Genomic DNA, 23,347 nt, shown 5'->3' on the forward strand with positions numbered 1-23,347 from the left:
TAGTAAATAATAATAATAATAATAAGTAATAATAAATAATAATGATAATAATTATATTAGGGAAGACGAGGCCCCTGACAGTGACCTCTGTTGGGTAAGACAAACTCTGGCATGTCCCATTTTTCACATAAACCAGGTCAATAATTGGTTATCCTCACAGGGCGCTGCTTCCTATTGATTGTATAAAACACCCACATATTATTCAATAATGCATCGAACAAAGATTAAAAGACGTAGTAACAAGATGCGGTGCGGCCTACGCTGCAATACGATGCTGCAATTCATCGGACGGAAATGATTAGCACGAGATGTTCAATTTCTGGTGCATTTAGAAGAGGAATCACTGAACGTTCCTCAGAATACTCATTCCCTATTATCTCCTTGTGTAAACGAATCATCTGACGATTGATCAAAACGCTCATTCGCTGGGTGATTGGATCATTTATGCCGGTAAAAAAGTCATCATAATAGGCAGCACTTTGCCTAAACAGGTGATGTGCTGCTGAGAACATGATGCTGTATATAGGCGCAGAACAACTGTATTAGTGATTGTTCTGTCGCCATCACTGTTCGTCGGCCTATGTATACAGAGATGAGAGTGACTTACTCTAATCTATCAGCATCGCGCTGAAAATGGAACGGCTAAATGCACCATAATTTAACCACAGAACAATGGGCCACTCTTATCGCTACAAAATGCACCAGAAAAGTAGGAAAAAAAAGAGCGCAAGAGTTGTCATATTTTGTAAAATTAGGGTAGACTCAGCAGGCAGTTGCTTATGGTGCGCTAAAAAGTAGGACAGGAGATGCATTCTTTCATAACTTAAAAGGGTTTGTCATCATTATTAATGGGCAAAATTACAAAGCGCTTTTAAAAACAAGACTTACTTCTTATTAAAAATCCTTCCTGTTCTTAAAGTGAATCCGTCAGCAGTTTTTTGCTATGTAATCTGACCGCAGCATGATATAGAGACAGAAACCCTGATTCCAGCGATGTATCACTTAGTTTACTGGGTGCAGCAGTTGCGATAGAATCCCTGCTTTCTCTGCTGCAGAGCTAGCAGAGCTCGGAATGCTGAGCTGTGTATAACCCCGCCCACAATACTGATTGGCAGATTTCTGTATATAACCCTGCCCACAATACTGATTGGCAGATTTCTGTATATAACCCTGCCCACAATACTGACTGGCAGATTTCTGTGTATATCCCCGCTTACACCACTGATTGGCAGATTCCTGTGTATAACCTGTGTATAACCCCACCCACACTACTGATTGGCTGCTCTCTGTGTACACTGTATATTGACAGAAGGCTACCAATCAGTACTGGGGGAGTGGTTGGACTAGGCAGAACGAGACACCTAGCCCTGTAGTGATAATCTCCTGCTGATAAAACACTGATTGTATTGAAACAGCAACACACAGCCCATGACATATCGCTTGAATCAGGGTCTCTTCCCCTACATTATGGTGCTCTCAGACTTCATAGAAAAAATCTGGTGACAGATTCCCTTTAAGAATGTAGGGACTCATAATTATATTATGTACTACTCATACTGCTAGGTTACTGGCCACCTCTGCAGTCTGTCAGAAGTGGCTGGTTTCCTAGGCAAGAAGTGCAGTGCTTCACAGTAGAGAGAGGATTATCAATGCCCGACACATATGGTGTTAGTGTCTCTCCAAAAAAGGATCAGGCGTTGAATATTACTGCCATTTTCTTCTTTCTTGCGATGTATGCCCCATACACAGTAGATAGTTGGCTGTCCCCCCCGAATCGGCAGGTTCAGCTGACTTTTGCTTTGCTGTGTATGGTCACTGTTCAATCCTTACCTGCAGCGCCCCTTCCCCATTGTCCCTTTCCTACACTCCCATCATTAACTGATATGGATTTGGTTGCGTGATTAGTGATTACGTCTCCACTTCCAGATACTTCACTTTTTATTATATGATGATTATAATGGTGGGGGCTAAGAGACTTGAAAAATACTGAAGACCCTATAACAAGAAAAATAAACTTCTACTGATGAACAATGGTATGAGGTGAGGGCTTCTCATCATTTAAATGGAGATTCCCTTTAAGTTGTTGGAAACTCATTAAAAAAAATCCCCCTATAAATCTAATAACTTCTATGTTTCAGCGAAACACCTATTCCAGTTGCGCGCGCACATGTACCAGGCTCGAGGGTTGATCGCCGCAGACAGTACCGGCCTTTCTGATCCATTTGCTAAAGTGACATTTGTGTCGCATTGCCAGACAACAAAGGTAAGCAAATCTAGACTGTTATATTCTCCGCGGCTTCGACTCCATCTCAACAAGATCTTGATTCTGTTGCCATTAAGTTAGGAATACATTTAGGCTTTTGTTTGTAGCTCTATAGATCTTGTCTAATTACAGATATGGTTCACATATCTGTACCGGGTAAAGGTCCATATCTGTGCCGGGTAAAGGTCCATATCTATGCCGGGTAAAGGTCCATATCTGTACCGGGTAAAGGTCCATATCTGTACCGGGTAAAGGTCCATATCTGTGCCGGGTAAAGGTCCATATCTGTGCCGGGTAAAGGTCCATATCTATGCCGGGTAAAGGTCCATATCTGTACCTGGTAAAGGTCCATATCTGTACCTGGTAAAGGTCCATATCTGTACCGGGTAAAGGTCCATATCTGTGCCGGGTAAAGGTCCATATCTGTGCCGGGTAAAGGTCCATATCTGTGCCGGGTAAAGGTCCATATCGGTGCCGGGTAAAGGTCCATATCGGTGCCGGGTAAAGGTCCATATCGGTGCCGGGTAAAGGTCCATATCGGTGCCGGGTAAAGGTCCATATCGGTACTGGGTAAAGGTCCATATCAGCGCCGGGTAAAGGTCCATATCTGTGCCGGGTAAAGGTGACTGATTGATCGTATTGATGAACTTTTGAAATGTTCAACTACCATTATTATAATTTTCCTGTGTTTCTAATAGTTTATGGCTCTAGAACAGAGTGGTTTCGCAGCCCTTTTTAACCTTGGTGTTCAGTGGTCCCAGTACTTGATTTACATTGCTTTATGTTACGCTGATGGGTGTGGCCCACTAGCGACACGAGTCGGGCTTACGCTGGAGTGGCATGACTAAGAGACCACCTGGTTCTTCACTAGAGCCCCTGATGGTGGAGTTAGGCTTGAGCTGCATGTGGCTGCCAGGTACCACTTAAGGGCAGTCCCCAGTACTGCAGCAGCTGACCCCAAGGGTCGGGGATGCAGGTACGGACTCAGAGTACATGAGCCCTGAGTCCTCTAGGCCCCTGAGTCCAGGATGGGTTCAGGATCAGGTTCAGACTGGGCAGGTTCAGGAACTGGTTAAGTACAAGCTAGCAGGACTAGTTTAGGATCAGGTTTAGACAGGATGGGTTCAGGAACACAGGACAGGCTCTGGTGCAGGGTCACAGAACGGGTTCGGGATCAGGAACCTGAAAATAAACTAGTAGTTTGAAGACACACAAGGTGCTGAAGTTGCTAAGGCACCTCCCTACAGGGGAGGATGCCATAAATACCTAATGCCTCCCAGCTATAGGCTGGTGTCACGCAAGGTGTGGGAAAGGAAGCCCAGACTCTAAGGAAAGGGGGGAGTGGAGACCTCCTGGAATATTACCCTGTCTCCCCTAACGTCCCTATATTGGTTCTTCACCAGTCGCCGCACGCGTACCTCGCCCTGCCTTTCCCTAGCATTTGGCCCTGGCTAGGGAAGGAAGGGGATGAGCACTAGTTGATCCTCACTGACACTAAAGACAAGAAATGGGGACAAACAAAGGGGAATTGCTTAGCTTTAGACGACTCCAGACAACTGTGCACACGTCCTCAACACCAGAGAGGAAGAAGTACTGCTCATGCTCAAGCCTTCAAAAGGAGTAATAAATATCGCCTGCACCTCCCTCTGATACCCAGCAGGTATTTATACACCCAGGCCAGGGTGTTAATTAGCCAAAGGAAGGTAGCCACTGTGTCTTAGAGACAGCCTCTAAGAAAATGTCTACAATGCCAAACGTAGAGATCTCCTGCAGCCAACTGCAGGGAGACTGTCTGTCACTTCCGACACACCCGTGACAGCTAGGGACATTTCCGTACTGTGCGCGCTACCCTTTTAAGAAGGGGGAGTGCGCACCCGCCTGCCGTAAGCATGTTGCCAGGAAACCTGCGTAACTTGCGCTGGCCCTAGAACCTGGAAGCCATGATGGGAAGTGGAACAGAAGCTGCAGCTGAACGGCTGTGACAGTGAGTATGTCGGCATTCCTGCCGGGAGGAGAGAGAGGTACCATGCAGAGACGCCGGCATTACACTTTTCATGCTCATACCATGGTGTCCAATGGTCTAGAATCTAAGTTATTGGGTTATAGAGGACCTGTCACTTGCTTAAAATATGTAATTTTTTACCTGGTGTAAATGCCGCTGTTCTCATGAGTCCGACGTTGTTTTTCTTTTGTTCTTGCACCTCTCCGTTCATGAGATTTGGCCTCTTCTTCTCTGCATATAAATCTAGTATTTTTAACCAACTGGGCGTGATCCTCAGCTCTACTGTGGGCATCTTCCTTTTCATGGCCACACTCACTTGGCTAAAACGATTAGATTTATATACAATAAAGAGGGGGCCATATCTCAGGAATGGAGAGGAGCAGAAACAAAAGAAAAACATTTCCGGATTCAGGAAAACAGCGGCATTTACACCAGGTAAATAAAATATATATATACAGTACAGACCAAAAGTTTGGACACACGTTCTCATTTAAAGATTTTTCTTTATTTTCATGACTATGAAAATTGTACATTCACACTGAAGGCATCAAAACTATGAATTAACACATGTGGAATTATATACTTAACAAAAAAGTGTGAAACAACTGAAAATATGTCTTATATTCTAGGTTCTTCAAAGTAGCCACCTTTTGCTTTGATGACTGCTTTGCACACTCTTGGCATTCTCTTGATGAGCTTCAAGAGGTAGTCACCGGAAATGGTTTTCTCTTCACAGGTGTGCCCTGTCAGGTTTAATAAGTGGGATTTCTTGCCTTATAAATGGGGTTGGGACCATCAGTTGTGTTGTGCAGAAGTCTGGTGGATACACAGCTGATAGTCCTACTGAATAGACTGCTAGAATTTGTATGATGGTAAGAAAAAAGTAGCTAAGTAAAGAAAAATGAGTGGCCATCATTACTTTAAGAAATGAAGGTCAGTCAGTGCGAAAAATTGGGAAAACTTTGAATGTGTCCCCAAGTGCAGTTGCAAAGACCATCAAGCGCTGCAAAGAAACTGGCTCACATGAGGACCGCCCCAGGAAAGGAAGACCAAGAGTCACCTCTGCTTCTGAGGATAAGTTTATCCGAGTCAACAGCCTCAGAAATCGCAGGTTAACAGCAGCTCAGATTAGAGACCAAGTCAGTGCCACGCAGAGTTCTAGCAGCAGACACATCTCTTCAACAACTGTTAAAAGGAGACTTTGTGCAGCAGGCCTTCATGGTAAAATAGCTGCTAGGAAACCACTGCTAAGGACAGGCAACAAGCAGAAGAGACTTGTTTGGGCTAAAAAACACAAGGAATGGACATTAGACCAGTGGAAATCTGTGCTTTGGTCTGATGAGTCCAAATTTGAGATCTTTGGTTCCAACCACCGTGTCTTTGTGTGACGCAGAAAAGGTGAACGGATGGACTCTACATGCCTGGTTCCCACCGTGAAGCATGGAGGAGGAGGTGTGATGGTGTGGGGGTGCTTTGTTGGTGACACTGTTGGGGATTTATTCAAAATTGATGGCATACTGAACCAGCATGGCTACCACAGCATCTTGCAGCGGCATGCTATTCCATTCGGTTTGCGTTTAGTTAGACAATCATTTATTTTTCAACAGGACAATGACCTCCAGGCTGTGTAAGGGCTATTTGACCAAGAGGGAGAGTGATGGGGTGCTACGCCAGATGACCTGGCCTCCACAGTCACCAGACCTGAACCCAATCGAGATGGTTTGGGGTGAGCTGGACCGCAGAGTGAAGGCAAAAGGGCCAACAAGTGCTAAGCATCTCTGGGAACTCCTTCAAGATTGTTGGAAGACCATTTCCGGTGACTACCTCTTGAAGCTCATCAAGAGAATGCCAAGAGTGTGCAAAGCAGTCATCAAAGCAAAAGGTGGTTACTTTGAAGAACCTAGAATATAAGACATATTTTCAGTTGTTTCACACTTTTTTGTTAAGTATATAATTCCACATGTTAATTCATAGTTTTGATGCCTTCAGTGTGAATGTACAATTTTCATAGTCAAGAAAATACAGAAAAATCTTTAAATGAGAAGGTGTGTCCAAACTTTTGGTCTGTACTGTATATATTTATGACAAATGATCCTCGTAAAGGGGTTCGGGAGACAATTCCCTGTTGTTCAATAGTTTATGGGTCCAGTCAGATGTTGGCCCAATGCTTGGTATCCAGTGGTTTATTGCCGCAATGTGTTGATGAGTAACCAATATCCATGACTAAATGTTATAGGGCATTTCCAGGTTTAGATAATGACGCCTTATTGTTAGGATAGGCCATCAATATTTGATCAGTGGAGGGCTGACTCTTGGCACCCATACAAAGGGCCGGGGTGCTTCTGTTACATTGCTCCATCTGTTTAGTAGTGGCTATGAATGTCTCCCATTCACCTAGTGGGCAATGTGCAGCACTGCTACTAAGTAGATGGAGCGATGTAAGTACTGACGAGGGTGCAATGCTCACACTAGACAACAGACCTCCACCGACCTAATATTTATGATTTATCCTAACAATAGACCATCAGCATCCTAAATTCAGAAAACCCTTTTAAGAATGTAAATTATTGTGACGTGTTCTTTACCTTTCTTTTTGTTCCATAGATCATTCCACAGACTCTTTCACCAACCTGGAACCAGATGCTCCTGTTCAACAACATACCATTGCATGGAGAGATAAAAGACATTGCAGACGACCCTCCGAATATCGTCATAGAGCTGTATGATGATGACGCTCTGGTGAGGAAAGAAGTTCTGGTAGAATATGGGGGGCATTACTGAAGAGATGGGCCAAATCCTTCGTAGCATGCCCTTAATGGTTGGGCAGAGAAGTCAGTATACCGAAACCGGGGAAGGCAGCTGCTCCATATGATTTTGCCTTCCCATGTGGGCCCCATATCAGGCGGATAAAGGCCATTTCTCAACAATCCTCTTCTACCCTTAAAGAATAACTTTTTTTAATTTAATTATTGATCAGCCTTTGCAAAGTTATGAATCTTTGTAAAACACTCCATTAATTTATTTTGCTTTCTTTTTACCCAAACTGCATCCTGAAAGAACTGTTTCAGCTGCCTAGTTTAGTAGCTGCTTTGATCTGCTGCTCTAGCAGGAATCCGCTCTCAAGCAATATATATCTCCTTGTCTGAGAATTGGGGAAGGGAGCAGAGAAGCACCCAGAGGGAGAATATTTAGAAACGCTGTTTGATTACAGATTTTTGGTAAAGCAGCAGGTCAAAGCAGCTACTAAAAGTGCATGGACTTGGAAGCTGAAACAGCAAAGTAAAAAAGCTTAGTTACTCTTTAAGCTGAACCAATGTATCAAGTATGTTTGCACAGTTAGCTTTCTATATCTGGGGACATTATACAAATCAGGTCCTGATGTAATTGATGAGTATATGCTTATATATATCATTGTACATTTAGTGTTCTTTTTGTTGCTATACATTATTTTTACTATAGATCCATTTAAATGTCTGCTTTTTTGTCACCCTACAGGGCAAACCTGAATATATCGGGTCTACAGTGGCCACTCCAACAATCATACTCTCGGATCAGACTTACAGCCCTACTAAACTGGCCTACTACCCTCTGTTTTGTGGGCACCTCTCTGGAGGAGATCTTCTGGCGGCATTCGAATTATTCCAGGTGGGTACAATTATTTTTGATGTGGCCTCTCTTTCTAAAGACCCCTCGGTAGAGTCGTAGTGGATCTGACTGTAAAAGGCAAACCAAACAAAAACACAAAAAAATTGAAATTGGCGGCATCCTGACACCATTTCTCTTCAATTTATATGAGGAAGCTATTTTCAGGAAGGCTGGACTCGCCAAAAAGAAGAAGGAATCAAAATTGCTGGACGAATCAGCAACAATCTTAAATACGCAGACAACATTGATAACATACAAGCGTAGATGGAATGAAGGACTTATTACAGAGTGTCAAGATGGAAAGCTCAAACATGGGACTGCTACTCATCACAAAGAAGACAAAGATATTGTCACACTGTCACAGAATACTGGAGGTAGGGGGCCTAAGCTGACCCTAAGCTGGGGCCCTGACTAATCCCTCATCCTGGAGGTACTGTTAAAGGTACAGAGGTCCAGGCCGCCAGCGTAACCCCTACCTTCTGAGGATCCCTGCACCTAAGTAATCTAGTCCTGAGAAGGACCCCGATCACAACAATAGGGAACCAGAAATAATATGCCCACACACAGTATTTAGACGAACGAGACAGTACAAGGGAAAAACCAAAACCACCTTGCATACAACTTCTAAACAACTACAACAGAGGGAACACCAACGGGAAAGGAGATAAATGATAAAGCGAGGAAAGGGAAAACACACTTCCAAATACACTTATCTCAGCAACTCCAGACACCACGATCCGCTCTGTCAGTCTGAATGAAAAGCTTTCACCGACACCTCCCAAACAGACCTGCAGGAATATAAAGGAGTCTCACTAAAGAAGCATTGATTGCAGCTGGGCGAGGCTGGACCTCAGCTAGCCCAGAGAGAGAGAGAATTAACTCCTACACTGCCGAGAAAACACAAAGCACCAACAAGTCAGCTGCGAGAAGTCAGGCTGTGTACTCGTGACGATCTTCGTGGCAACACACCCGTGACAGTACCCCCCCTTCTACGAGGGGCCTCTGGACCCTCAGGGCCAGGTTTATCCGGGTGAGTCGTGTGGAAGGCCCGAACTAATCGGTCTGCGTTAATATCCGACGCAGGAACCCACATCCTCTCCTCAGGACCATACCCCTTCCAATGAACCAAGTACTGAAGGGACCGGCGATTAAAGCGTGAATCAATGACCCTCGATACCTGGAACTCCAAGTTACCATTGACAACCACAGGAGGGGGAGGTAAAGGTGACGGTACCACCGGCGCCACATACCTCTTAAGCAATGATCTGTGAAACACGTTGTGAATTTTAAACGTAGGGGGGAGGTCAAGACGGAATGCCACCGGATTAATAACAGAACTGATTCTGTACGGCCCGATGAACCTGGGACCCAGTTTCCAGGAGGGAACCTTAAGTTTAATATTCCTGGTAGACAACCATACCTGATCGTTCACACTTAGGTCCGGACCAGACACTCTCCTCCTATCAGCCATACGTTTGTATCGGTTCCCCATAGTATTCAGATTCTTCAGCACCCCTCTCCATACTGAAGCGAGAGATGAGGAAAATCGTTCCTCCTCCGGAACCCCCGAAGAGCCCCCCCTACTGAAAGTACAAAACTGGGGGTGAAAACCATATGCCCCAAAAAACGGGGACTTACCAGTGGACTCGCTCCGCCTATTATTGAGAGCAAACTCTGCCAGAGGTAGGAAAGAAGCCCAGTCCTCCTGGTTCTCTGACACAAAACACCGAAGATATGTCTCCAAGCTCTGGTTCATACGTTCCGTCTGACCATTGGTCTGAGGATGAAAAGCCGACGAGAATGACAAATGCATCCCCCGCCGTGCACAAAACGCCTTCCAGAACTTGGACACAAACTGAGACCCCCGATCAGACACCACCTCGGAGGGTACCCCGTGAAGCCTCACAATCTCCCCAATGAACACCTGCGCAAGAGTTTTAGCATTAGGGAGAGCCGGAAGAGCGATAAAATGTGCCATCTTGCTGAACCTGTCCACTACAACGAGTATGACCGTTTTACCCGAAGACGGAGGGAGGTCAGTAATAAAGTCCATAGACAGATGAGTCCAAGGACGCTCCGGGATCTTCAAAGGTAAGAGGGCCCCAGACGGACGGGTATGTGAGGTCTTAGAGCGCGCACAAACCCCACAGGACGCGACAAAAGTTACCACCTCTTTATGTAAGTTAGGCCACCAAAACCGACGCGAGAGGAGATCCACAGTTGCTTTACTCCCCGGGTGTCCTGCAAAAACTGAGTTATGGTGTGCCTCGATCACCTTTTGTCGCAACTGATCTGGAACGAACAGTCTCCCCGGAGGTCCAACAGGGGCGTCTCCCTGAGCCTCCAATATCTCCTCCTCCAGCTCAGAGCATACTGCCGAAACCACCACCCCCTCCTGAAGAATAGGAATCGGGTCGTCCGTATTCCCGGCCCCAGGGAAACTACGAGATAAGGCATCCGCCTTTACATTTTTAGACCCAGGACGATATGTAACGACGAAATTAAACCTGGTAAAAAACAATGACCACCTAGCTTGTCTGGGATTCAGACGTTTAGCGGACTCCAGATATAGCAGGTTCTTGTGATCGGTGATGACGGTGACCGGATGAACTGCCCCCTCCAAAAAATGGCGCCACTCCTCAAAAGCTAACTTAATGGCCAAGAGTTCCCTATTGCCGACATCGTAATTCCTCTCAGCGGACGACAATTTTTTAGAGAAAAAGGCGCACGGATGCCACTTACCAGGGGACGAACCCTGTGACAATACTGCTCCCACCCCTACCTCGGAAGCGTCTACCTCTACAAAGAATGGCTGAGACGCATCAGGTTGAATGAGTATGGGTGCCGAGGCAAAACATTTTTTCAAGGAGGAGAATGCTTGACAAGCCTTGTCAGACCACCTAGAAAAATCCGTCCCCTTTTTAGTCATGTCTGTGAGAGGCTTAACCATGGACGAGAAATTACGAATGAACTTCCGGTAATAGTTAGCAAACCCCAGGAAACGTTGTAGTGCCTTAAGATTCTCCGGCCGATCCCACTCAAGAACTGCCCGCACTTTCCCAGGGTCCATACGAAAACCGGACGCTGAAACCAGGAAGCCTAAAAACTGGAGTTCCTGTACGGCGAACACACACTTTTCCCACTTGGCATACAGTTTATTATCCCGCAAGATCTGTAACACCTGTCTAACGTGCTCCTGATGAGACACCAGATCCGGCGAGTAAATTAAGATATCATCCAGATATATGACAACAAACTGTCCCACCAGGTGGCGAAAAATATCATTAACAAAGTGTTGAAACACCGCCGGGGCATTAGTCAGACCGAATGGCATGACAAGGTTCTCATAATGCCCCTCCGGAGTGTTAAAAGCCGTCTTCCACTCATCCCCCTCCTTCATCCTAATCAGATTGTACGCCCCCCTGAGATCCAACTTAGAGAACCATTTGGCGCCCACGATCTGATTAAAGAGATCGGGAATAAGTGGGAGCGGATACGGATCTCGGACCGTAATCCGATTAAGTTCACGGAAATCCAGGCAAGGGCGTAGGCCTCCATCTTTCTTCTTAACAAAGAAGAACCCCGCGGCCACCGGAGAAGATGAAGGTCTAATATGCCCCTTAGCCAGACTTTCAGAAATATAATCCTTCATGGCCTGCCTCTCAGGACCAGAAAGGTTATACAACCTAGCTTTAGGTAACTTGGCCTCAGGGAGCAGTTTTACAGAACAGTCATACACGCGATGAGGAGGTAGTTCCTGACACCCATTCTCCGAGAATACATCCTCAAAGTCCGCCAGAAATGGAGGTAAGACCCAAGGAGTAACCGCACCGATGACCGTGTTCATGCAGTTTTTATTACAGAATTTACTCCATTGGCTTATCTCTCTGGTTTGCCAATTAATAACCGGGTTATGCTTAGCTAACCAAGGAAGGCCCAACACTATAGGAGTGGGAAGACCCTCCAACACGTAGCAAGACAACAGTTCTTTATGTATTGCCCCCACTTGAAGTTTTACGCCATGCACAGCTTGCAAAAAACTTCCCTGACCGAGAGGTCTGGCATCGATCGAGAATATGGGGATGGGTTTAGCCAACTCACTCAATCGCATACCTTGAACCCGGGCAAACCGAGCATCAACCAGATTAGCCCCGGCCCCACTATCCAGAAGAACAGATATCCTCTCAGTTCTCGTACCCACCACCACCTCCGCCGGTACGAGAAACTGAGACGAACCTAGGGACGAAATACCTACTCCCAGATTGCCGTCCACCACACAACCTGGGATCAACAGTTTTTTCGACGACTCTTTACTCTGCAAGGGACGGGATGGACACCCCCCAATAAAATGTCCCTTTTTCCCGCAGAGAAAACACCTTCCTGTCTTATGGCGCACCACCGGTCCCCTTCCCCGAAATGATGTCCCTCCTAATTGCATAGGCTCCTCCGGACTGACCAGGGGAACCACCATATGAGGGGACCTTGTAGGAGGTGGAGACATTACAGGGGGTAGAGTTATCCCGCACCTCTCCCGAAGCCGTCTGTCAACGCGAATAGCAAGGGCCATAGCGGCTTCCAGTGACGCGGGAGAGTCATACTGTGCCAACACATCCTGTAATTTGTCGGATAAACCATGACAAAACTGGCTCCTAAGAGCCGGGTCATTCCACTGGGTGTCCGTGGCCCACCTACGGAACTCCGAACAGAATTCCTCCGCCGGACGATCTCCCTGCTGAATCCTACGTAACTTAGACTCAGCAAGGGAGATCCGATCTGGGTCATCATATACGAGTCCCAGAGCAGCGAAAAACCTATCCACAGACTGGAGAACCGGGGAGCTTGGGGGAAGAGAGAACGCCCAAGATTGTGGGTCCCCTTGTAGGAGCGAGATGACAATTCCCACCCTTTGTTCTTCACTGCCCGATGACCGAGGCCGCAGCCGAAAGTACAATTTGCATGCCTCCCGGAAAACAAAAAACTTGTCCCGCCCCCCAGTGAACCTGTCAGGGAGAGCTACTTTAGGTTCTGGTCCGGCTTGCTCCAGAGGATGCAAAACCTTGGACCTAACGTCCGCCAGCCCCATGGACAAACTCTGCAACTGCCGAGCTAGACCGGCTACTGGATCCATGGTAGCTGGAGAAAAACTAAGATGGTCGGTGAAAATGTCACACTGTCACAGAATACTGGAGGTAGGGGGCCTAAGCTGACCCTAAGCTGGGGCCCTGACTAATCCCTCATCCTGGAGGTACTGTTAAAGGTACAGAGGTCCAGGCCGCCAGCGTAACCCCTACCTTCTGAGGATCCCTGCACCTAAGTAATCTAGTCCTGAGAAGGACCCCGATCACAACAATAGGGAACCAGAAATAATATGCCCACACACAGTATTTAGACGAACGAGACAGTACAAGGGAAAAACCAAAACCACCTTGCATACAACTTCTAAACAACTACAACAGAGGGAACACCAACGGGAAAGGAGATAAATGATAAAGCGAGGAAAGGGAAAACACACTTCCAAATACACTTATCTCAGCAACTCCAGACACCACGATCCGCTCTGTCAGTCTGAATGAAAAGCTTTCACCGACACCTCCCAAACAGACCTGCAGGAATATAAAGGAGTCTCACTAAAGAAGCATTGATTGCAGCTGGGCGAGGCTGGACCTCAGCTAGCCCAGAGAGAGAGAGAATTAACTCCTACACTGCCGAGAAAACACAAAGCACCAACAAGTCAGCTGCGAGAAGTCAGGCTGTGTACTCGTGACGATCTTCGTGGCAACACACCCGTGACAGATATTGACCACTGCCAGGTGCGACCGGGACACATTTCAGATGGACTGGGACACATGGAGATGACTACTTGGATCGATGATCACTCAAGATGGAGCAGCGACACCATATGTCAATAGAATAGTTATGGGCAAATCAACAATGAAGCCACTGGACAAGGTCTTCAAATCAAGGAACATTTCACTGGCGATGAAGACACAGCTTGTACATAGTCAGATTTTTTCTGTGGTAACCTGTAGGATAAAGAAACAAGACGGAAGAAGAATCAACACCTTCGAAATGTGGTGCTGGAGAAGGATGTTATCAATACCATGGATGGCAAGAAGAACAAACAAATCAATTTTGGAACAAATCAAGTCAGACATGTCACTGGAAGCAAGGATCACTAAGCTATGACTTGCCTACCATGGACACATCATACGAAGAGAGCAACACTGGAAAAGGACATCATGGTCGGAAGAATAGAAGGAATAAGTTGAAGAGCAAGACCACAATCTGATGGCTTGAGATAACTGTGTAGAAGACCCTGGTGGGCCTATCTAGGCCTGCACTAGATTGATCTTCCTACAGATCGTTCATCCATCAAGTCACCATGGCTCAAGAACGAGCCAAAGGCCATTAAATAAATAGTAAATGGGTAAGCCTGACTTTGCTTTTTAGGGAATAACCCTTTAAAGTTGATGATATTTACTGGTGCAAAGAAAATAGAGAACTGAAAACCCTCTTACCTTAAAGGGGTTTTGTAAAATTTTGCATTGATGGACTATCGATAGCAGTGGGTAACCAGCACACCTCCATCAATTAGCAGTAAGAAGGGCCTGCACTTGGAGCACCTTCATTGCAGAACAGATACAGACACAAATGACCGTGCCGCTACGTTTAGTACTGGGGATCAGTGTCGTTCACTTGAATGGACCAAGCTCCAATACTAGTCACAGCCATACATGTATAGACGTCGTTGTGTCAGGTATTGCAGTGTGGTGTGCAGTAATGCCGCTGCCTCTCCTATCGGTAGACCTATGGGAACATGGACAATGTATGACATGGTTGCAAGCCTTAAATGGGTTGTCCAGGATTAGAAATACATGGCTTTCACAAACAGTGCCACAGCTGTCCACTGGTTGTGACTGGCATTGCAGCTCAGTACCATTCACTTCAATAGAGCCAAGCTGCAATCTCGGATATGACCTATGGACAGGAGTGGTGCTGTTTTTGGAAGAAAGCCGCCATCTTTTTCTCCTCCTATACTCTGTTCTCCTGGCGTACTAAATCACCTCTATTTAACTCTTCAGATTCCCGAGTCTGGTATCCAGGGTCTACCACCCATTGATGCCCCAGATCCCAGCCAAGTCTACTGCGTCCCGGCCGCTATCCGTCCTGTTCTGAGTAAATACAGAGTAGAGGTAAGGAATCCAGAGCGATGATGTGAGATGTAGTATTAATAATTCACCATGGCGGATACATATTCAGGTTTACGTCATCGTCAATGTCTCGGTGATCTGATGAATAGACGGAGCTGATCATTCTCATATGAACCGATGGAAGTGCTGACCAAGGGATCGGACGCTGCAGATCATGTAACAGGAGCTGAGATTCTTACTAACATACAGCACATTATGGCTATAGGTCACAGCAGCGGTGAAACGTGATCGGTCACAGCAGCGGAGAAATAGGATCGAGTTTCCTATTCAAAACCTCAGGTCCAATGTACAGTAAAAGGCAATGGCTCTTAAAGGAACACTCCGAGCAGAACTGATAGACGGTGTTATGTCTATTATGGGGTCTGCAGAGGTGGAGCACGGCACAGGGCTTTTCTATTGGAAGTCCTTTGAACCCCCTTAGACCATGTATTAGACATAACACCCAATCCTTGCTTTGAAAAAAATCAGGAAACTCCATGGGTGTGTTTGGCCAACTTTTCTGTGTATAGGCACCTTTGTTCATTGAGTCAGGTTTCCATTTTTCACTTACATGTTCAGTCTACGTTTTTCACTGATAGAACACCTACACACTATAGTCTATGGGACTTTTGTGTGTAGTTTTTGTTTGGACTAAGTATCCCCAAAAATGAAAAAAATGAAGATATGTCCTCGTTATTGACCCGAGTCACGGATCAAAATGACCCATTCAAATCAATGAATGCATGAAAAAATGGACAACAGATGCCATCCATTGTCTAATGGGTAAGAAAGGCTTGGAAATGGTAACAACGGACACATGGAGTAAAAACTAATGAAATTCGGATCAGACACACTGATGGAAATCGGTCCTTTTTTTCACGTATGAGAAAAATAACAGACGTCTGAAAGAGGCCATACTCTGTAGGCATCTATTTAATAAAAAAGAAAAATCTGTGTCCAATTTCTTGAAATTGGGGCAAGGTCCTAATTTGCCAAGGAGGAAACAATCTGGGTGCCAAAAAAGTAAAACAAATATGTCTGACATTCGTAGTTGGTACTTTGTGCTTCAGAAATTGTAAGCAAGTCGGTAATTTAGTTTCTCTGATTTTTAATGCCCCTTTTCTTAGGTGCTCTTCTGGGGGGTCCGAGAACTGAAGAAAGTGCAGCTACTGTCCGTGGATCGCCCTCAGGTGATGATTGAATGCGCAGGGAAAGGCGTAAAATCCAGCGTCATTCAAAGCTACAAGAGCAACCCCAATTTCAGCGTTATGGCGGACTGGTTTGAAGTGGTAAGTAATGTGTGGGTAGGGGCAGAAGAGGCTGATTCCTGATCGGCTGACAGGCAGAGCTTAATCATTGCACTGATTATTCCATTTGTAGAAAAAAAATCATCAAGCTTTCTAATCGTTACTAAATATTCAGTTAAGAAGCAGAACATAACCCACGTCCCATTTTTTACGTCTGTGATTACCCAGGAACTGCCAGAAAATGAAGTGCTGCACCCTCCTCTGAGTATCTGTGTGGTGGACTGGAGGGCATTCGGCCGCAGCACACTGGTCGGGACCCACATGATCAACTGCTTGAAGCAGTTTTTGTACAAACCATCGGAGGTGGATACCCCGGCACTACCGGAAGCTGAAGAGGAACCTGCTCCTGCTGAAAGCGGTAAGAAGGCAGGGACATAGGTAGACCCCAGTAGTTACATCAAGACCCTGGTGTGGTGCCAAAGGGGGCCCAAAGTCCTCTCTGCCACACAAGATGACTCCAATAGCACATGGTGAGTGGGAGGCCTGTTTTAAATTTTGCATTCGGACCAAAAATATCAGGTGACTCCTCCGCCTGTAGGCTCTACATATCTACTTGTCAGATGCGAGACCCCCATCTATCATATATTTATACCAGACATTTACGAAATATTCTGTCCATTATTCTGAAATTGGAATGCTCCTTTAAATAGAAAACCATATACTATGCCAAAATGCTGAAGGAGTGTGTGAAAAATTAAGTACACCCCATTAGGAATCTGCTTGTAAAACTGCCTTTAGAAACAATTACATGAAGTAATGGTTTTCTGTATGACTTTATTAGTATCTCACATCATTCTGGAGGAACTTTGGCTGACTCTTCTCTACAAAACTAAGTTCTTGGAGGTTTGTGGGCACTCGGTTATGCACACAGATCTTTTAAGTTCCCACCACAGTATTTAATTTGGGTTGAGGATTGGACTTTGAGCAGCATCACAATTCATTTCTTCTTCAGCCATGCTGATGCAGATTTGCTGCTGTGCTTGGGATCATTGTCCTGGTGTATCACCCAGTTTCGGCCAAGCCTTAGCCTCACATTTGACTCTAAAATAGTTTGTTATGCAGAAGAGTTTGTGGTGAACTCAATGTCTCTAAGGTGCCCAGGTCCTGTAACTGCACAACAAGCCCAAATTATCATCCCTCCACCACCATGCCTGACAGTCGGTATGAGGTGTTTGTACTGATATGCTGTCTTTTGTTTCTGGTACACGTGGTGCAGAGCATTATTTCGTCTGTCCAAAGGACAAAGTTCCACAAGACTTGTAGTTTGTTCAGATGCAACTCTACAAACTTCAGCCGTTCTGCCATGTTCTTTTTAGATAGAAGAAGCTTTTTCCTGGCAACCAATCCAAAAAAAGCCATACTTGTTCAGTCATTTTTTAATTGTACTCTCATTAACTTAAAAATATAACATTCTAACTGAGGCCTTTAGAGTCTGGGCTGTAGCTCCTGTTTTTTTTTTTTTTTTTTTGCAATCTCTCTTACTATTTATTACATGTTCTAACTTTGGGGATGAATTCACTGGGACATCCAGTTGCAAATTATCTTTCTCACTGTAGAGTGATGGACTCCAAATTGTTTAACCCTATTTAACCCTTTCCAGATTGATGGGCAGCAACATTTGCTTCTCTAAGATCATTGTTGATGTCTTTCCACATACCTGATTGCTTCAGACCAGAAAGCTGCCAACATTTTCTGCTTTTATGGAAGTGGTCACACTTGTTGATGCACAATAAATCAAAGGCATTTAATTAGCAGATCCTTACTGTTGCTTGCCCTCTTAATTCCTATGAAAACACTGAGGGGGTGTACTTAATTTTTCACACATTGCTTTTGTATTTTGGCCTACATTTTGGTAAATAAATGGCACTGTATAATTTGTTAGTGATTAAAAAAAACACACATGAACTTGCTTAGAGAGAGGGCATCCAGGTCTGTTGGTCCTGTCCCTTCTGCTGCTTGGTGGTATGAATCTATCTTGGACCTCTTTACCAGACGAACTGTAATAATTGTGAAGAAGAGTGGTGGGAAATTGCCGTAAGGATCATGAAAGGTGCCAATCCCTTCTTCATAATAGAGGGCCTATTTTAGTCTTTGCTCTGTTTTATGTATGTGACTGTGGAGGTCATTACTCTATATGTAACCTCTACTGTGCTCCTTTGTAGGTACTCAACAACATTTATAGGTTTGGAGAAACTCAACACATTTATGGTGTAGCAGCAGTATTCTCTTTTTCACGTTTCATAATGGGGGATAATAATTTTCTTAATGTTTCTCCTGATTCTAAAAGTCCAATGACCGTACAGCGTTCTTCGTCACCCCTTTTATATAGGGCTTTCTTCTAACTGCTCAGGTATATAACATTTTTTCACTTCCGGTTGTCCTTATAGTTTCAGCTGCTCCTCCCTATGATTCTACGAGTCCTAATCCACAAGAACCAGCAGATCATATATACGTAGATGTGGAATCAACTGCTCCGCAAGAGACACCTCCAGGAACATCTCCATCCCCATCTCCAGTTCCACCATCAGGTCCTTCACCAGATCCGGCTGCAGCTTCTCTCCTTGATACAGATGTCCCACCTGCCGATCCGGTATCGACCCCACCGGAGACTCAAGACCAGAGCACCCTCCAAGCTGGAACTAAGCATAGGATGTCAATGGGAACGTTTAAACCTCCCTTGAAGAAAGACCTGACACAGAAGGTGATTAGATTCTTGCTTTTAACGTCTGACTGATTACTATTATCCAACCCACATAATGCAAGAAGATGCAAAGCAGGTAGAAAAAAGTGGGAATTAAATATCTTTATTTGATCATAAAAATACCATAAAAAATGCACAAACTGTGAGACACAACAAAGTATATAGAATCAAGGAAACAAAAATTTAAAGGGGATACCTGGAAAACGTTATAAAATATCCTGCATATTCACTGCATACCAACAAGACTACTACATAAATAGCAAAAAACCAAGCAATGTGAACTGAGGTCTAAGATGGTAGACATGCAAGAAATAGGAGCATGTTCACACTAGCAAAAAGAAGCAAAACCTACAAAAGACAAAAATATATCTCATACCCTACCATCATTATATATAAATGTAAAGCAAAGTTGCATAATAAATATAGGGTACTTAGTGAACTATTTTTGATCAAAAAAAGTATACAAGCCGTCCCACCAGCGGCAAGGTGACCCTAAATTGGGACGGTACCTATACTGCCTATATTAAAAACCTTACTGTATATCAAAGTTGAAGTAATGCATATAAAAGGGTAGACAAATAGGACCGGGTCCCAACTCCAGACCACCCAGGCCAGTGGTAAGCTACATATATACCAATCAGCTCAACAAAGGGCATGCCACACCCTTAAATTGCACAGAATGCAAACAAGACAAAAAACCAAGCAATGTGAACTGAGGTCTAAGATGGTAGACATGTCTTTTGTAGGTTTTACATAAATAGCAAAGTATGATCATTACACTGTGTGCACAATTATTAGGCAATTTGTATTTTTGATGATTAATCTTATTATTGAACAACTACAGAGTTGTCGGTCAATCCAAAAGGTTAATAAACCTGAATATTTAAGTAGGCAAAAGTTCTGTTTTGTCTTTCTTAGGACAATATCTCTGTGTGTAGAATTATTGGGCAATTAAATGTAAAACGTACATTTTCCCATCTCAATTGTTTACTTTCATCTGTTATAGTGAGAATAACCAAACAAGTCAAAATGTTCAAAAATACTTTTCTGACATGTCCATAAAAAAATATCCGTAGTCAGTATAGTACTCTGGCCGCCCTTCTTTTCAATAACAGCCATAAGCTCCATCCATGGAGTCAGTTTCTTCATCTGCTGACCATCAACTTTTTGGCAGCTCCAACCTCAGCCCCAGACACTGATCCGAGATCTCCCATTTAAGAACGGCCCACAAGTTAGGGTTTAGCTCGGGTGAGGAAGGGGCTGGGTTATTATTATTTAATCTTTAAGGCCTTTACTGGCAGCCGAGCAGTGAAGACCTCGATGCTGCGATAGAGCATTGTACTGCATAATAATCATTGTTTTCTTGAAAGTTGAAGACTTTTCCCTGTACCGCTGCTTGAAGAAAGTGTATTCTTTAATACTGTCTCCTCTGTACAGGAATATAACTACTATAATACTGCTCCTATGTACAAGAATATAACTACCATAATACTGCTCCTATGTACAAGAATATAACTACCATAATACTGCTCTTATGTATAAGAATATAACTACTATAATACTGCTCCTACGTACAAGAATATAACTACTATAATACTGCCCCCTATGTACAAGAATATAACTACTATAATACTGCCCCTATGTATAAGAATATAACTACTATAATACTGCCCCTATGTGCAAGAATATAACTACTATAATACTCCTCCTATATACAAGATTATAACTACTATAATACTGCCCATATGTACAAGAATATAACAACTATAATACTGCTCCTATGTACAAGAATATAACTACTATAATACTGCTCCTATGTACAAGACTATAACTACTATAATACTGCCCCTATGTACAAGAATATAACTACTATAATACTGCCCCCTATGTACAAGAATATAACTACTATAATACTGCTCTAATGTACAAGAATATAACTACTATAATACTGCTCCTATGTACAAGAATATAACTACTATAATACTGCCCCCTATGTACAAGAATATAACTACTATAATACTGCTCTAATGTACAAGAATATAACTACTATAATACTGCTCCTATGTACAAGAATATAACTACTATAATACTGCTCCTATGTACAAGACTATAACTACTATAATACTGCCCCCTATGTACAAGAATATAACTACTATAATACTGCCCTCTATGTACAAGAATATAACTACTTTAATACTGCTCCTATGTACAAGAATATAACTACTATAATACTGCTCCCTATGTACAAGAATATAACTACTATAATACTGCTCCTATGTACAAGAATATAACTACTATAATACTGCTCCTATGTACAAGAATATAACTACTATAATACTGCTCCTATGTACAAGAATATAACTACTATAATACTGCCCCTATGTACAAGAATATAACTACTATAATACTGCTCCTATGTACAAGAATATAACTACTATAATACTGCTCTTATGTACAAGAATATAACTACTATAATACTGCTCCTATGTACAAGAATATAACTACTATAATACTGCCCCTATGTACAAGAATATAACTACTATAATACTGCCCCTATGTACAAGAATATAACTACTATAATACTGCTCCTATGTACAAGAATATAACTACTATAATACTGCCCCTATGTGCAAGAATATAACTACTATAATACTGCTCCTATGTACAAGAATATAACTACTATAATACTGCTCCTATGTACAAGAATATAACTACTATAATACTGCTCCTATGTACAAGAATATAACTACTATAATACTGCTCCTATGTACAAGACTATAACTACTATAATACTGCCCCTATGTACAAGAATATAACTACAATAATACTGCCCCCTATGTACAAGAATATAACTACTATAATACTGCTCTAATGTACAAGAATATAACTACTATAATACTGCCCCTATGTACAAGAATATAACTACTATAATACTGCTCCTATGTACAAGACTATAACTACTATAATACTGCCCCTATGTACAAGAATATAACTACTATAATACTGCTCTAATGTACAAGAATATAACTACTATAATACTGCCCCCTATGTACAAGAATATAACTACTATAATACTGCTCTAATGTACAAGAATATAACTACTATAATACTGCCCCTATGTACAAGAATATAACTACTATAATACTGCTCCTATGTACAAGACTATAACTACTATAATACTGCCCCTATGTACAAGAATATAACTACTATAATACTGCTCTAATGTACAAGAATATAACTACTATAATACTGCCCCTATGTACAAGAATATAACTACTATAATACTGCTCCTATGTACAAGAATATAACTACTATAATACTGCCCCCTATGTACAAGAATATAACTACTATAATGCTGCTCTAATGTACAAGAATATAACTACTATAATACTGCTCCTATGTACAAGAATATAACTACTATAATACTGCTCCTATGTACAAGACTATAACTACTATAATACTGCCCCTATGTACAAGAATATAACTACTTTAATACTGCTCTTATGTACAAGAATATAACTACTATAATACTGCCCTCTATGTACAAGAATATAACTACTATAATACTGCCCCTATGTACAAGAATATAACTACTATAATACTGCTCCCTATGTACAAGAATATAACTACTATAATACTGCTCCTATGTACAAGAATATAACTACTATAATACTGCCCCTATGTACAATAATATAATCACTATAATACTGCTCCCTATGTACAAGAATATAACTACTATAATACTGCCCCTATGTACAAGAAAATAACTACTATAATACTGCCCCTATGTACAAGAATATAACTACTATAATACTGCTCCCTATGTACAAGAATATAATTACTATAATACTGCCCCCTATGTACAAGACTATAACTACTATAATACTGCTCCCTATATACAAGAATATAACTACTATAATACTGCCCCCTATGTACAAGACTATAACTACTATAACACTGCTCCCTATATACAAGAATATAACTACTATAATACTGCCCTCTATGTACAAGAATATAACTACTATAATACTGCTCCCTATATACAAGAATATAACTACTATAATACTGCTCCCTATGTACAAGAATATAACTACTATAATACTGCTCCTATGTACAAGAATATAACTACTATAATACTGCCCCTATGTACAAGAATATAACTACTATAATACTGCTCCCTATATACAAGAATATAACTACTATAATACTGCCCCCTATGTACAAGACTATAACTACTAT

General features: G+C 43.0%; 1 protein-coding gene across 3 annotated transcripts in view; it reads left to right on the forward strand.

Annotated features, from left to right (window-relative positions):
• The window catches only part of FER1L6 (fer-1 like family member 6), a 217,004-nt gene that overhangs the window by 115,448 nt on the left and 78,209 nt on the right, over positions 1-23,347 (forward strand). For all 3 annotated transcript variants that reach the window (XM_073679859.1, XM_073679860.1, XM_073679861.1), the window contains 7 exons: positions 2,139-2,263; positions 6,870-7,004; positions 7,761-7,910; positions 14,993-15,103; positions 16,228-16,389; positions 16,576-16,765; positions 18,795-19,108. In XM_073679859.1, coding sequence (XP_073535960.1) covers positions 2,139-2,263; positions 6,870-7,004; positions 7,761-7,910; positions 14,993-15,103; positions 16,228-16,389; positions 16,576-16,765; positions 18,795-19,108 — 1,187 coding nt within the window. The remainder of the gene's footprint in view (positions 1-2,138; positions 2,264-6,869; positions 7,005-7,760; positions 7,911-14,992; positions 15,104-16,227; positions 16,390-16,575; positions 16,766-18,794; positions 19,109-23,347) is intronic.

The sequence above is a fragment of the Phyllobates terribilis genome, unplaced genomic scaffold, assembly GCF_046119375.1.
Source record: "Phyllobates terribilis strain yellow unplaced genomic scaffold, ASM4611937v1 Scaffold_4__5_contigs__length_816908805, whole genome shotgun sequence".
Lineage (NCBI taxonomy): Eukaryota > Metazoa > Chordata > Amphibia > Anura > Dendrobatidae > Phyllobates > Phyllobates terribilis.